The sequence below is a fragment of the Oreochromis aureus genome, linkage group 6 (assembly GCF_013358895.1).
Source record: "Oreochromis aureus strain Israel breed Guangdong linkage group 6, ZZ_aureus, whole genome shotgun sequence".
Taxonomy (NCBI): domain Eukaryota; kingdom Metazoa; phylum Chordata; class Actinopteri; order Cichliformes; family Cichlidae; genus Oreochromis; species Oreochromis aureus.
In genome coordinates, this window is record NC_052947.1 from 19,993,832 (window position 1) to 20,008,536 (window position 14,705).

At 38.1% G+C, this 14,705-nt stretch overlaps 1 protein-coding gene across 1 annotated transcript; it reads left to right on the forward strand.

The window, feature by feature from the left end:
• Positions 1-6,875: 6,875 nt before the first annotated feature.
• LOC116330097 (solute carrier family 22 member 7-like) lies at positions 6,876-11,792 on the forward strand. Its single transcript, XM_031752294.2, has 10 exons — positions 6,876-7,306; positions 7,550-7,653; positions 8,849-9,003; positions 9,140-9,308; positions 9,400-9,523; positions 9,649-9,758; positions 10,238-10,452; positions 10,636-10,744; positions 10,831-11,037; positions 11,251-11,792. The coding sequence occupies exons 1-10, from the start codon at positions 6,926-6,928 to the stop codon at positions 11,279-11,281; spliced, it is 1,605 nt and encodes a 534-aa protein (XP_031608154.1). The 5' UTR covers positions 6,876-6,925; the 3' UTR covers positions 11,282-11,792.
• Positions 11,793-14,705: the final 2,913 nt, after the last annotated feature.

The window sequence follows — 14,705 nt, forward strand, 5'->3', positions numbered from 1 at the left end:
CTCTAGTAGTGTTTCACAATATCCCAGGTTTCACCAGCAATACCTTCATTAAGACAAGGACAAACAACTTAAGGCTAATTAATCTTTTCCCTTTAGGTATATATATCTCAATATAACAAACTATTTCAGCACACATATAACTATATAGCATGCCCCTGAAGGTCAACCCTTGGCTACAATTCATGTTTTCTGTTCAGCTCAAGAGATTTTTAGCATTCAGTGACCTTTGTGACATTAGTGGTTACCATGTTATTTCCTAAATTATTCCTATCCCCAATAGGAAGTGCAGCTCTGCTTTGGCAGTTTCAACAGGGCTGCCATTGCTGTAAATGGAATGGTATGTATTATCATGAGGGAAACAGCATTCACATCCAAGAGCATAAGCAAAACAATTGGTGGCTGTTTTCCGTACTTGTGTTTATACAGAGATTTCTTTTCCCTCTGCTGCCGTCATCTGTCACAACAACCGAAATCTCTGTCAGCCTCTCCATGTAAGAACTAAATCCAAGACACCAGTCCTCCTTCCCTTCCTTCAAAGACATTGTTTATTTTGTCACATGCTTTTTTTGTTTGTTTGTTAGCTTGTTTTTTGGTAATCAGTTGTTATATCACAACTGAGAAAATGACTATGAAGAAAAATCTGTCCTTTTCAAAACAGCTGTAAAAGACAGTCAGAGCAGGGCTCAGACAGGGGGAGAGCTGTTTGTAGAGCAGGAGGGAGCACTAAAAATAGTTTTTACTGAGAATATAAATCTTTTATTGTAAATTAAAACATTTCCTGACATCCACCAAGAGGTGGCACTCTAACACTGTGACTCAACATCCATACTCTTCAATAAGCCTTTGTTTATTCAAATTAAAGTCAGTACGAGCTGTAGAAACTTCACACTGTGTAGTCCCACGCTGTACACTATGCATCCAGTAAGTGGAGTGTTCATCTAAAACAAACAAACAAACAAAAACCACCCAGGTTCACTGATAATAATCTCGTTACCATATATGTCACTATAAGGAACCCAACTTTCTCTTATACACAGGAAGAGTTTATATGAAAGGGTATAAGGCTATAGAGTACTGCTTTGTTTATGTACATTTAAGTGGACCAGGCAAACCAGAGTTTTTGCCATTATTAAAATATGGTGTTAGAGGAGATAGATGTCTTGCTTAGTACAAGAGATGGTTCTCCCAGGAGGATAAGGTCAGTAAATCTTACATCAGTCAGTTAATATTACCATAATGACCCAAGGATGACACCAGAGAAAAAAATATGTGGTCTCCAAAAAGAATTAACTCTTTAATCTTTTTTGGTTTTCTGGGTTCTTTGCTTGTTTGTTTTTCAAACACTTCTCTACACTTTTGATTTTAAATAAATGTATATTTTGGTTTGATAGCAGCTGTGGAGAAATGATCAGGTCATCACTAAAAAACACATCAGTATCAAAAGATAATAAATGTCCAACTCAAAGCCTTTTGGAGCTGGCTAAGAGGACAGGTAAGTCTATTACCTGATGTGATAATGACAATGACATTAAACCGCAGCTGTGTTTGAATTGTGTTTGCATATGGTGTTTCAACTTTAACTCATTTTCATAGTGATGTGACAGAGATCATATCTTTTGATTTTTCAGCTGATTAGCTTTGAATTGCTTTAAACATATTTCAGGTACACCCTCTCCTATGAAGACAATACAAGCTGAAAATTGATGATTCACTACTGTCATTAATTATTACTTTTTCTTGGGTATTTGCATGTGTTAGGGGGGACCTTTATCGTTTCTTCTGTTTACTATAACATTTTATTGCTTGTGGTTGCTAGTAAGTACAAATGGAAATTCTGGAGGAGGCTCCAAAACATGCTGGAAATTATGTTTCCCAAATGGCTTGGGAACACCTCTGTGACCGACTCGATGAGCTAAGGGAGGTGGCTATGGAGAAGGGAGGTCTGGGTATCTCTGTTTAAACAGTCGCCTCCATGACTCAGACCTGAAGCAGAAAAAAGGCAGACAGATGGATGGAACTGCACCATCCATCCATCCACAACTGGTTCTATCAGAGTTTAGTTTAATTTTCAGATACAGTACACATACACTAATCATTGCTTTAAACTTACTTAAACTTTAAACTTACTTACTTTGTAAGTTTAAAGCAATTATTTAAAAACTAAAAATTTGGTGCACAAGCTTGAATTTATTTTGTTTTTTTCTCCAATTCATACAGGCTCAAATATATACATATACTCACTTAAATCTGCTTTAACCTTGACATGACCAAGGCCTCCTAAATTCTCAGCAGTCATCAAGATTGATGACAACTTGTAGTTTCTCTTTGCCAGCATAAAAGCTGCAAGCAGGAATTCAGTGAAGGTCTGGGAAGGGATTGTAGCTTTACATTTACTTCAAACAGTTGTACATTAGTACCAATTATTCAGATGTGTCTACACTTTGCCAACTTCTCTAAGAGGACCCAAACTGTCACCTTCAGATGAGACGAAATTGATTCAGATGTTCAGGAAAAACCTAGCAACAACCAAGACTGAAGCGTGCCATGAACTGGAAACTGCTGGAACACCAGTGTCACTGTTCACATGTTTTACATCGCCATGGACTGAAAGTGTGCCAACCAAGAAACACCCCCTGTTCCAAAATCAACACCTTCAGTCTCAACTGAGATTTATTTTAGCTGCCCACCTGGATGAGCCAGAGGCTTTCTGGAGAAAAGCTTTATGATCCAATGAGACAAAGATTAAGCTATTTGTTCACACTGACAAGAGGAATAATTGGATGAGTAAAGGTGAGGCTTTCAAACCTAAGAACACTGTACAAGCTTTCAGGCATGGTGGTGGTAGCATCAAGCTCTGGGACTGTTTTGCTGCCGGTGGTAATGGTGCATTTCATAAAGTGGATGAAACAATGAAGAATAAATACCTGCAATTTCTTCAACTTCACCTTAAATCAACTTGCATGAAAACTGGAACCTTGGAATGATAAAGCAAGATAACTTTAGGGTCTGCAATGACATTCCCAAGGCCCCGACTTTAAACTCCCTTTTTTGTCCATGATTGAAAGCTGGCTCTGCAAATACGACTGGTCAAATATCGAGCTAGAACAGTTCAAAGAAATCATTAAAAGCCCCAAATTATTACAACATTCACGCTCATAATGAGTGGATGTAAACCTCTGACCACATATGCAGCTGGGGGATTACTAAAACTGAAAGACCTCTTGCACACTAGCCACGTTTTGTACAAACACTGTCGCATGCCACTGGCTTATCTTCACACTTGGTTCCACTCTACCACCAGCAAATCTGACTGTGCTGCAGCAGGGGTTTCTTTTTCCAAGTATGGCAGTAACCTCAGTCTATTGACTTATTGCCATGGAAACAGAGAGTCAGCATCCTTGACAAAGGAGTGAACTCTTGTTCTGAAGGGCAACCCCCATGAGGACTGAGCTCTAGCGGATTAGATGTTTCCATGTTCTTACATAATTAGACAGTGTAAGCTCAACCATAAGAAACATGTGGACACATTTTCAGCAATCTCTGCACACAAAGTTTTATTGCTCATTCCAGGGGCCTTGTGACAGAACAAAACCCACAGAACCCACAAAAATCAAAATCAACCTGAAAATATATATTTATTAATTCACATATATATTTTAAACTCATGCCACTGCATTTAGGAAACTGTAGGTTTCTCGAGCAGTTTCTGGTGCAGAAAAGCACAGAAATTCAAGCAAAAGGTAAAACACTACATGACATGATAATAAATTACACTTTTTGTATTGTTATCAATAGAGATGTTAATCAAAGTCAAAGCTAAAAATGAAATGAATGAAATCGAATCAGTAAGAGTTAAACATCTGTAAGAGACCCTAAAAGAAGATAATTTGCCAAACATCAGGTACTTACATTATATATCTCTGCACTTGATATCCAGCACAGGCAGCTTCACATCCTGTCTGCTAAAACAAAATGATCCTGAGTGTTATCCCACTAACTGCTCATATGTAGCCTTGGTCATTCATGTATGCAGCTGTATTTAAAGAGGGAGAAGAAGAGGTGTTCCTAACCCATCCCCATGTGCCACCTACACAGTTCAGCTGATGCAGGGGCAGTGAGTTGATAATGAACATGTCCTTTGAGAAGCTTCAAAACATTTTTAGATTCATTTGAAACAAGCTTTGAATTTAGTATCTGTGCTTGGTTTTGATTAATTACATAATTAAAATACTTCACCACTTGAAAGAAACTAACTGCAATAATAGTAACAGACTCTTATATTCAGATTCGAGCAGATATATACTACATAGTGCTTTAAAATACCTATACCTTTATGGTGATTTGCTCATCATAATGTACCTTTAATTAGGGTTAATATAATTAAAAAATTTGGAGGAAACTTGCTTATCTCAGCAGAATGGTAAACCGGTTATGTAAGACTGCTGTTCTCTTTGAGGGGATGACCGTAAATGGAATTCAGTCTGGTTTTGAAAGTGCGGTTTGCTGAAGTAAAGTGAAAAGGGATAACGTATCACTCGGTTAATCTTTAAGAAAACAATGTTTATTATTAGGAGTAAAAAAAAACATATTAAGGTCTTAAACTCTGTTGGAAAGCAATTCAGGTATCACAGTATCTTTTTTTGTGTTTGTTTTTTGTTTATTTTACAGTCATGGTGACAGTTTCTCCATATATACTGTCATGTGGGAAAAAAAGAGTTTTAACACAAAACTATGTAGCCCTGTGAAGTTATCATGTTAAATGTTTTGGAAGGGTTGCCAGGAGAAAGCCTCTTCTTTCTAAAAAAAAAAAAATTAAAAATGGGGCAGCAGGAAAAGGGGTTACAGACATTTTTATATGCAGTCCCCATTTTGGGAGGCTCAAACAAATTGGACAAACTACTGTAATATAAATTTAAATATAAGACTTTTTAAAAAATACTTGGATACTGAAAATTCTTTACAGTTGTTTGTGGGCTTTTCTGCCCACAGTTTTGTATTTAATAACTGAAACACATCCTCTGTTCGATTGATATCAGATGAGTAACTTGGTCATTGAAGAGTATCCCATGTCTTTGCCTTGAGAAACTCTTAAGTTGCTTTTGCAGTTTGCTCTGGGTGATTGTCCATTTGCACAGTGAAGCACTGTCCAAGCAGTTTTGCAGCATTTGGCTGAATCTGATCAGAAAGTATACCCCAGCACACATCACCAATATTCCTGCTACTTCTATCAGCAGTAACATCATCATGTGACCCATTGCCTCCACCATGTTTGACCATGATGATGTTGCATATTTTGTGCTCCATTGTATTTTTTCTTCGCATCATTAGCATTAACTTTAGCAATGACACAACTACTTCCTTGAATTAAAACCGAAAGTCTGCATTCTCCCTCTTTTAAAATCCACTGCGGTGGTATGTAGAGGAAAATTTACAAAAAAATGTTTTCCTAGTGTGTCACACTCACTTATGGTTCATTTTTGTGCTACTCAGCATACTCTTTGTTTCTTGTCTCCATTAAAACACAAACACTGAAGTCTTATGTGTCACTTGGTGTCACGGTTAGCGCTGGCAGACCGTGGGGATGTGGGGAAAGGAGGACCTAAATGCTGGACTCTGTGTGGTGAACAGTGCGTTTATTTACAGTGCAGTAAATATTCACACAAACAATCCCCGTGCACTCCCCTGACTCCCGTGCCGTGTCTTCCTTAAATAGCTCCCCCGACGAGCCTGATCAGCAGCAGGTGTGTGGCAATGGTCTTCAGGTGTGGCCAGCCCCCTTGCAGGGCCAAACCCACCAGGCCTGAAGGTACCTGTCACTTGGCCTACAGGAAACAGCTGCACATACACGCACACCTGCCTACATACAAATGTGGACACAGAACAGCAGCACAGTGCAGCTAAAACACATATAATATAATAAGAGTTCATACTGCTCATGGACCCTGGGTCCCCACACCCAGGTCCCCAACACTTGGTAGTTCTTTTTTTTATTTCCACACAGCATGTCATTTTAAGTGCTGTCCAGTGGGAGGACGTGCTGAGCTTGGCAGACATCTGTAAATGACTTTAACTAACATCGTCATTGTGCCAAGGGAAGCCACCTCAGTGCTACCTGTTTCCATAGCACAGCTTTGCCAAATATTAAACCATATATATCTGCAAAAGGTTTGTTAATGATAAAATCAGTTTAGTTTTTTGTGGGGGTTTTGTATTGAAAAATGTTGTAATTATGTTGGTTCTGTTGTAAAGGGAGCTCTTGCTTCTGTCTGCCAAATTTTCAGAAATGCTTTTATTTGTTATGTTCTCATCCAAGTTTTTATTGTGCAGATTGTAGCAGATTGGTTTAGTCTTCCTATAGTTCATCTCATCTTTGTGGCTGTTTATCTTGGTGCAGTTGCTACATGAAGAAATCCTGCGTGACTGTATATTTCTCTGGGCTGTGTACATGATACGGTGCTAAAATGTTAAGTTGCCTGTGGGTGTGATGTGTTTGTTATTAAATTTAAGTCCTGCCAGAGCTGATGTCTTAGAACTTTACATTTGTAAAATAAAACATTACAAAACCATCTGATTCCTTTGCATGTTGCACTGCAGCTGCATTGTGGGATAAGAGTGCTTTCTTGAGAACTGAGATCAATTTTAGATCACATTCTTGCTTTCTCTACTATGAGTGCTAATTTTCAATTATAAATCCTGACTATTAGAGCATTTGAATAAACATATCAGCCTTATAACTGATCAAAGCAAAACCAGTGTTTGATTGAGTAACTGGGTACAGTTAAGTTACATTATTAATACATTCTTTTGGTATTCATTTTAATTATTAACATTGTGCTGGTGAATGTGTCCTTTATAGTGAGTGATACTCTACTTCACTTGACTTTTAGAGCATTTGTCCTCCCGGAGATACAGGAAGCACAGCAAAATGAAATTTGACAACATTCTTGCAGAAATCAATGGATTTGGAAAATTCCAAATTGCTCTATTCTTGATTCAGATCCTGTCTCGAATTACTCTGCCATGTCACTTTCTGCTGAATAATTTCATGGCAGCTGTTCCTTTGCATCACTGCAACATCGATGCTCTGGATAATGGAGCTGTCTTTGGAAATTTAACTTTAGATCAGAAATTAGCCGTTGGTATTCCAGCAGAGCGGGATGGGACTCCAAGCTCCTGTCAGATGTTTTCAGAGCCCCAATATGAATATCTGTCAGGCTCAAACAGTAGCAAAGGCTCACTTACAGTTCAGTGTCAAAACGGCTGGGTGTATGACAAAAGCACCTTCAAATCTACTTTGGCAACAGAGGTATGTGAGAATCAGTTATGTTGATCAGAGACATTTTACACAGTCATTTGGATTTTTTTTATGAGAACAAATTTTCTTTTGCTAACATTAAGGATATAATTTTCTATCCAGTTTATTATCTACAGAAAATAATCCAACTAGCTAAATGTAATTTCCCAGGCATCATTCATTTAATTATTATTTATTTTCCAGAAGATGCTGCTGTAAAATCACATATTGTAATATTTTAACGATTATTTGCAGTGGGATCTGGTGTGCAGCAGAAAAGGTATGAACAAGGCAACTGCAACCATTTTCTTTATTGGTGTTATGGTTGGAGCCCCAGTTTTTGGGTTTCTCAGTGACAGGTAAGGGTTAAATGGTTAAAAATACTAGTTCTTCTCATATACACTGTACATTGTGAAATATTTGAAACCATTTATGTAATAATTTTGATGATTAAGGCTTAAATCTCATGAAAATCACTTATCCAGTAAGTCTGAGAAAATTAGTATTAAATCAGTATAAACACAGTGCATTTCTCGAATTAGTTCAGTACAGAGATTCACAATGAGTCGACTGAGGCTGTTACAAGTGCATATAGAAAATGATTTTCAGATTTCATCTGTAAATCAATGAATCTGAAGAAAAACTGGAGGAGCTCAGATTTCAAGATGTTTGAAGTCCTTAGTCTGTTGATTTGGGACGCTGTATCATCGGCTCGTGCTGGTGCTGCTTGGTCATCTGCAAGCAGATTTTAGAGTACTGCATGCTTCCTTCTACTGAGAAGCTTTATAGAGATGACAATTTTCCTTTTTCCAGCAGGACATAGACACTGCACCTGCTACGCACTCTGATTGGGCAACCAATTTACTGATTGATCTGAACCCCACATATAATCTGTGAGGTACTGTCAAGACGAAGTTGAGAAATACTCAATTCAAAAAAACTAAAGCAAAGTAATCTAAACTTCAATAACATCTCAGTAATGCCACAAGCCGATCACGTCCATGCCAAAAGTTGGGCATTCCTGTCTTGTCAGTCCTTTTTTGTGGTTGGTAGTAAATATGAGATACTAGATTCATCATTTTCATTAGATAATAAGCTATAATATCACACCTTTAAAAAAAATAAAGAAAAGAGGAAGACTTGAAATATTTCCCATCACCTGTAATGGATATAGAACATGGTTGATTTAATTCAAAAATTTTCCTGCTTTAAATGAAATTATATTCCATAATATTCCAGTTTTTTTTTTTAATGTACTAGTATAGTGAACAAAATGACCTGAAATTTATTATTTTCTTTTTATTTTCCAGGTCTGACTTGTTTCAATCTCTACCAGTACCAATGCCAACAGACATTATATAGATAGATAGATAGATAGATAGATAGATAGATAGATAGATAGATAGATAGATAGATAGATAGATAGATAGATAGATAGATAGATAGATAGATAGATAGATAGATAGATAGATAGATAGATAGATAGATAGATAACTGGAAAAAAAATAACAATGAGAAAAAATAAAATAAGATGCTTTTTCTGTTCATGACCAGGTTTGGGCGACGTCCTCTTCTGCTCGTGTCTTATCTGTCATCCTTGATATTTGCAGTGCTGAGTGCATTCTCCACCTCGTATGTAATGTTTGTCATCTTGAGATTTTTTACGGGCATGTCACTCGCAGGAATAAGCATCATCTCCATTGTTTTGAGTAAGCAGGATATTGTTAAAACTATGCTAACCTATGACTGAGACATTATAGCCTGGTTCATGTTTACAGGCATATTCTGTTTCTCTCTCAAGAATTTGCTCAATTTTTTTTTTAACCTGTGCTAATGTTTCTGCAGATGTTGAATGGTTTAGCATTGAACACAGGACTTTCTCTGGTGTGATCATAAGCCTGGATTGGACAATTGGGAACTGGATCCTGGTTGGCATTGCATATTTTGTAAACGAGTGGAGGAAGCTGATTCTAGCAGTTACCTCCCCCCTGATTCTGTCTATCATTGCTTGGAGGTATTTAAGTTTTATTTGCTGACTTTGCAAGATATCCTTAATCTCATTGGATTTTGATCAGATGCTAAACTCACCATGTTTGTTGATTTAGGTGGCTTCCAGAGTCTGCTAGGTGGCTTGTAGCCAAAGGAAAGACAGATGCTGCTCATCATTACATAATGAAATGTGCCAAGATGAACAACAGATCCAAGTGCATGTCCACCATCACACCAGCGGTACATCTCAAAATGTTTTTGTTTCTTTTGTTTTTTTTATTAGCCGACAGTCTTACTGTAAAATAAGACAAAAAGGGTTCTTTGTAAATGAACATTCACATTATGTTTCCCTGGCTTTCTCACAGACATTACTGGAATCTGCAGAAACTGAACATGGCGCTAAGAAGTACACTTTTGTAGATCTTTTCAGAACCCCAAATATTAGAAAACTTGCTATAAACTCAGGAATGCTATGGTAAGTTTCGGTTTAATGGTTTGGTGTTAGGAGATAGTCAACTTTCTGGGAAAAGGCAAATTGATTTCTTCCAGATATTCATCATATGTGTGCATTTTCTACCAAAAGCACTTTAAAAAGAAATAACTGATTTTTCTCTGTGTGTGTGTTTGTGTGTGTATTTTTGCTATCTTAAGTGACAGTTATGGGTGGATTATTAAATAGACAAATGGGCCAAATTGTATTTGGGACAAAGATGTTAAAGCCTTTGAGCTATCTCACGGATATAAAGCAATTGTTATTTTTATAGCTATCATTTTTGACACTGGGAAATTTACACAGCTTTTGATTTTGTTCTAGCATATAATGTGAAAAATCCTCTCATGTGATATGATATTTAAATGAGAGTTGCAATCATGTTTGGGGTTTTTTGAGGAAATTTGTATTTACCCCTTTATTTATCAGCCTAAGTTTAAGTGTTTCTTCTCCCCCTTTTCTAGGTTTGGTGTTGCATTTACATACTATGGAATAAGTCTGAATATCACAGGATTTGGACTGAACCCATACCTAACACAGTTCATATTTGCATCCATTGAAATGCCCATGAAGATTGGCGTCTATTACTTCCTGGAGAAAGTTGGGAGAAAGCATGGCCAGATGGGTTCCATGCTATTAACTGGTCTCTGTCTCTTCATCAACATCTTTGTTCCAAAAGGTCATTTCTCTTACATTTCTCGTACATCTAGCAGTTTATTTCTGTCACCGAGAGTTGATATGAATGAATGCGTTCATTTCTGGTGGTAAGCAGGATCACTCTTTAGAAATTATAAGATACAGCATTGGTCTTTGGTGGATGTGTTCTCTCACCTGAAAATTTTCTTTATCCTGTTCTCCTTAGATAAATGGACTGTTCGTACTGTTGTGGCAGTTCTTGGAAAATCTATGTCAGAGGCCTCGTTCACTATCATGTATCTTTACACAACTGAGCTTTACCCTACGGTCGTACGGTTAGTCCACAAAAAACTTTCTTCTGCCTCGTTTTGATTATTCGTATGAAAGGTTTGCATTAACCTCAGTGGTTTGATCTTTTTAGACAAAATGGCTTAGGCTACACCTCATTTCTGGCACGACTGGGCGTGTCCATTTCTCCACTCATTGTACTATTGGAAGATCTGTGGCATCTCCTCCCTGCAGCCACTTACTGTGCAGTGGCAGTTGGAACTGGTTTAGTTGCTTCACTTCTGCCCGAAACATTAAACACCCGACTGCCAGAGTTCATCGAAGATATTGAGAAACCAAGGTAAAGAGAAGAGAGTGTTAAAGCATCACAGCATGTAATTCAGTATCCAAACTAAAGCTAAAGGATTAACCATTAACAGAAACTCCCCACGAAACAATAATCCAGTAAACTGCAGTTTACTGTTTATCAAAGTCCAAAATACACATTACATTCTATGTCCTGATGTCTGCATGTGAGGTCAAATGACTAACTGAAGTCTTATTTATATTGCAGGAGACAGTCACCAAGGAAGGAGATTCAGTAAGAAAAACACAGTCATCAATAAAAAGACTGTTATAATGACTGGATCATTATAACACTGATTAACTGATTTTTAAATAGTAAAGTTACCATGTTACAACTTCAAAGATCACCATCGTTGAAATGCTCAACGAGTGTCAATAAACATAATGTTAACATCACTATTACTCACTTGATTTTTGTTTTGTTTTTTCATTTTTGTAATGAGACAGCTCGTAGCAAAATGCTTTCTAGTCTTGTCATGTTTCACTGTATACGACACATTTCATTAGCAAATGAAAAGATAGGCTGGTATTGATAGTGAATCGATGGTGATGCTTACTTTACTTTATTAAGTTTATTTACTTCCACGGGTGTCAGGAGTTTTCCTGTTATGCAACTCAGGTCAGAATAAAACGCTCAGACAGGTTTAACGTGTACACGGTCGAGGCTCAGGGAGAGACTCGCCTCTGCAGCAAAAAGAAGCAGTCTTTTATTAAAAGCACATACAGGAAGAGATAAAATAGCTGCTGCGTGCAGGCTTCCTGTGGAGTACAGAGTGTAACTTCCCCATTTAGGAGTCTGCACAAAGTGTGACTTACTGAAAGAGCAAACATAAACATAAAGAGCAACAGATAAAGTAATAAAATAAAATAATAATAAAAATCCCAAAATCCTGAAATCTTTTGACAACGGGCATGCTTTTTTTTTTTTTTTAATTTGGATATTTCCATCCTACCATCCTCAGCATGAAGTAAATGTTTGGCCTGTTAGGTGCACACAAGTTATTGGTTTCCACCACCTTCAAATCTACTCTGGCTACAGAGGTGAGGTTCAATATTTCCATTTAAAAAACAGGAAATGAATACCAGTCCTAAACAGTGTTGGGACTAACGCGTTATTAAGTAACGCGTTACAGTAACTACGTTATTATTGTGGTAACGAGCACGGTAACTAGTTATTATGCCAAAACCAGGAACGCGTTACTCGTTACTGGGATTTAGATAGGCTCGTTACTCGTTACTTCGTGTGGTGGATATCGCGGAGCTTCCACAGATTCAATAACATTAGCAAGTGGTGGAAGCCAGCAGGTGGATGAAGGAAAGGGGAGGCAAGAGCAGAGACCCGAAGCGGCCGCCGGTCCGAGTGTCAGGTGAACTGAACTTCAGGTAAGAAGTTATGACCTGCAGTCTATCAGTCAGATATAAACCAAGTTTAGGTGGAGTTTATTTTCGGTATGCTGACATTTTCGGTATCTGCGTGCTAGCTAGCATGACGGAGTTTCTATACAGCTGGGTGGGTGCTATGTTACTGATGTTGAACTTTATTTTGTTCATACGGTTAATTATTAGAGTTGCCAACCGTCCCCTAAAAAACAGAATCGTCTGGTATTCAGAGAAAATATTACGCGTTTCGTACTGAGGTGAAAAGGAACACAGCTTGTCCCGGACTTCAGCTACAATGAAAAAGACACAAAGCTGAAGCTGCACAGCTGCCTCTTCTTCTCTCATTCTCTCCTCTCCTGTTTCTACTTCAATCACGAAACTGATCAATGATCAGCTGATCGGCTTTTCTCTCTTGTTTATTTATCGCCCACTTTGCGCCAGAAAGAGGAAACCAGCGGATGTCGCGTTAAACAACAGCAGCAAGTTTAAGCTTGATCAGCTGTTGTTAGAATTTATTTAATATTAATTTCTAGTATCAGCTGATGTTTGCTGGAGCCACAGCTGTAAAAGCTGCTGGTCATGATATCGGTTTGTATATCTGGTGAGAGGGAAACATGCAGATGAAACCAGGAGATGTCCTTACTGAATCATCAGAGCTGAACTGGTGATGGAGAAACAGGTTTACCTTTTAGGTGACATGGATGAGTTGAAGGGAAGTTATGAACTGTTTCTGAGAGACAAATAACACCAGGATCCTTTTCTATGTAGCTGACAGCTGGTAACTGTGCAGGGGCGGATCTAGCAAAGTGTTGCCAGGGGGGCAGGTAGGGCATTAACAGGGAAGGGGGGGCACAAGGAAATATTTTTCTTTATTATTCTCATTTAAAATGTCTCGCTATAAAAAAAAATAATTATCTGAGTCTTACAACAAACAATTGATAGATTGATACATATATACCATCAGAACAGTGTACATCACTGTCACAACAGTGTTTATTTTCATTCAAAGGCTTTATGATTTTTCCTATAATGCCCGGGACGATTTTTTTGTCCCAGTCCAGCTCTGTATGCAGTTCATCTGCAGTCTGGTGTTACCTACATCTTCCGATTCAGAAGGCAGAATTTCCAAGTTCTGAGTACTGTGAGATTATTCGGTTATCATATGTTACCTTATATATGTAATCAAAGTAGTTGAATTATGATACTGCTGTAGATCATATTATACCCCTTAATATAGAGTGTGTGATCAGTATGTAGTTTTAGTTTGCATTATACTTCTGACTTAAAAGAGTGTGAAAACCATTAGATCTTTTGGATTGACCTGTACTACTCGACACTGTTGAACGTGTTACATGGTTTCTTGACATTGCATACTGCTGAATCATGAAGAGAATGTTGGGTGCAGAAGGCCTTGTTGTTCTGATAGCAGAAGAGACAGACCACATTCCATACCCCCACCTTTACAGAGAGCAGAAAGACAGGGAGCCGAGGTCATAACTTAGGCGCCGTGTGAGAGAAAGAATGTGAATGTTTAGGCTTTTACGACTAGGTGGGGGCCACTAGAGGCTATAAGAAGCTGAGTAACCCGTCACCATTTTGAGACTTGCTGTGACCCTCTGCAGGCAGGTCTCCCCATCATGATGGTTCTTATGCTCTTAAGTGTTGAATTGTATGGAAATAAAGTATTGTTGATTGAGCATTTATACACCAAGTATTGTCCTTCCTTCAGCCCAAAGATTAAAAGAATTGGGAGATTTTAACAGTACAATCAAAAGCACCACGACTGCAGTTTTTGTGTTGGATGTAAAAAGCAGGCTAGAATCATGGCGGCGGTCAACGACGGTCCAGGCGTGGGATTTCTCTCATGGAAATGTGCACATTATTTTTTCCTTTCTATTGGTAGGTGGCACAGTGCACTTGTGGCAAGTAAGCAAGATAGAAGACTGGCAGTCTGGCTGGGTATCCAGTTACAGAAGCAACACATTAACAAGAGAATTCTGAGTAAAACCAAAGTTACTTTCCCTAGTAACTAGTTACTTTGAAAGTAACGAGTAACTTGAAGTAACTGAGTTACTTTTTTAGAGTAAGTTACTAATTTAAAGTAACTTACCCAACACTGGTCCTAAATCAGCTAAAGTTCTTCTTTTGGCCATCCTTCCTTCATAGTGGGATCTGGTTTGTGATAAGACACACACAGCTACCATTGTCTTCTTTGGGGTCATGGTTGGAGCAGCAGTTTTTGACCGTCTTACTGACAAAATAGGTTGAAGATGGATTCGAGGT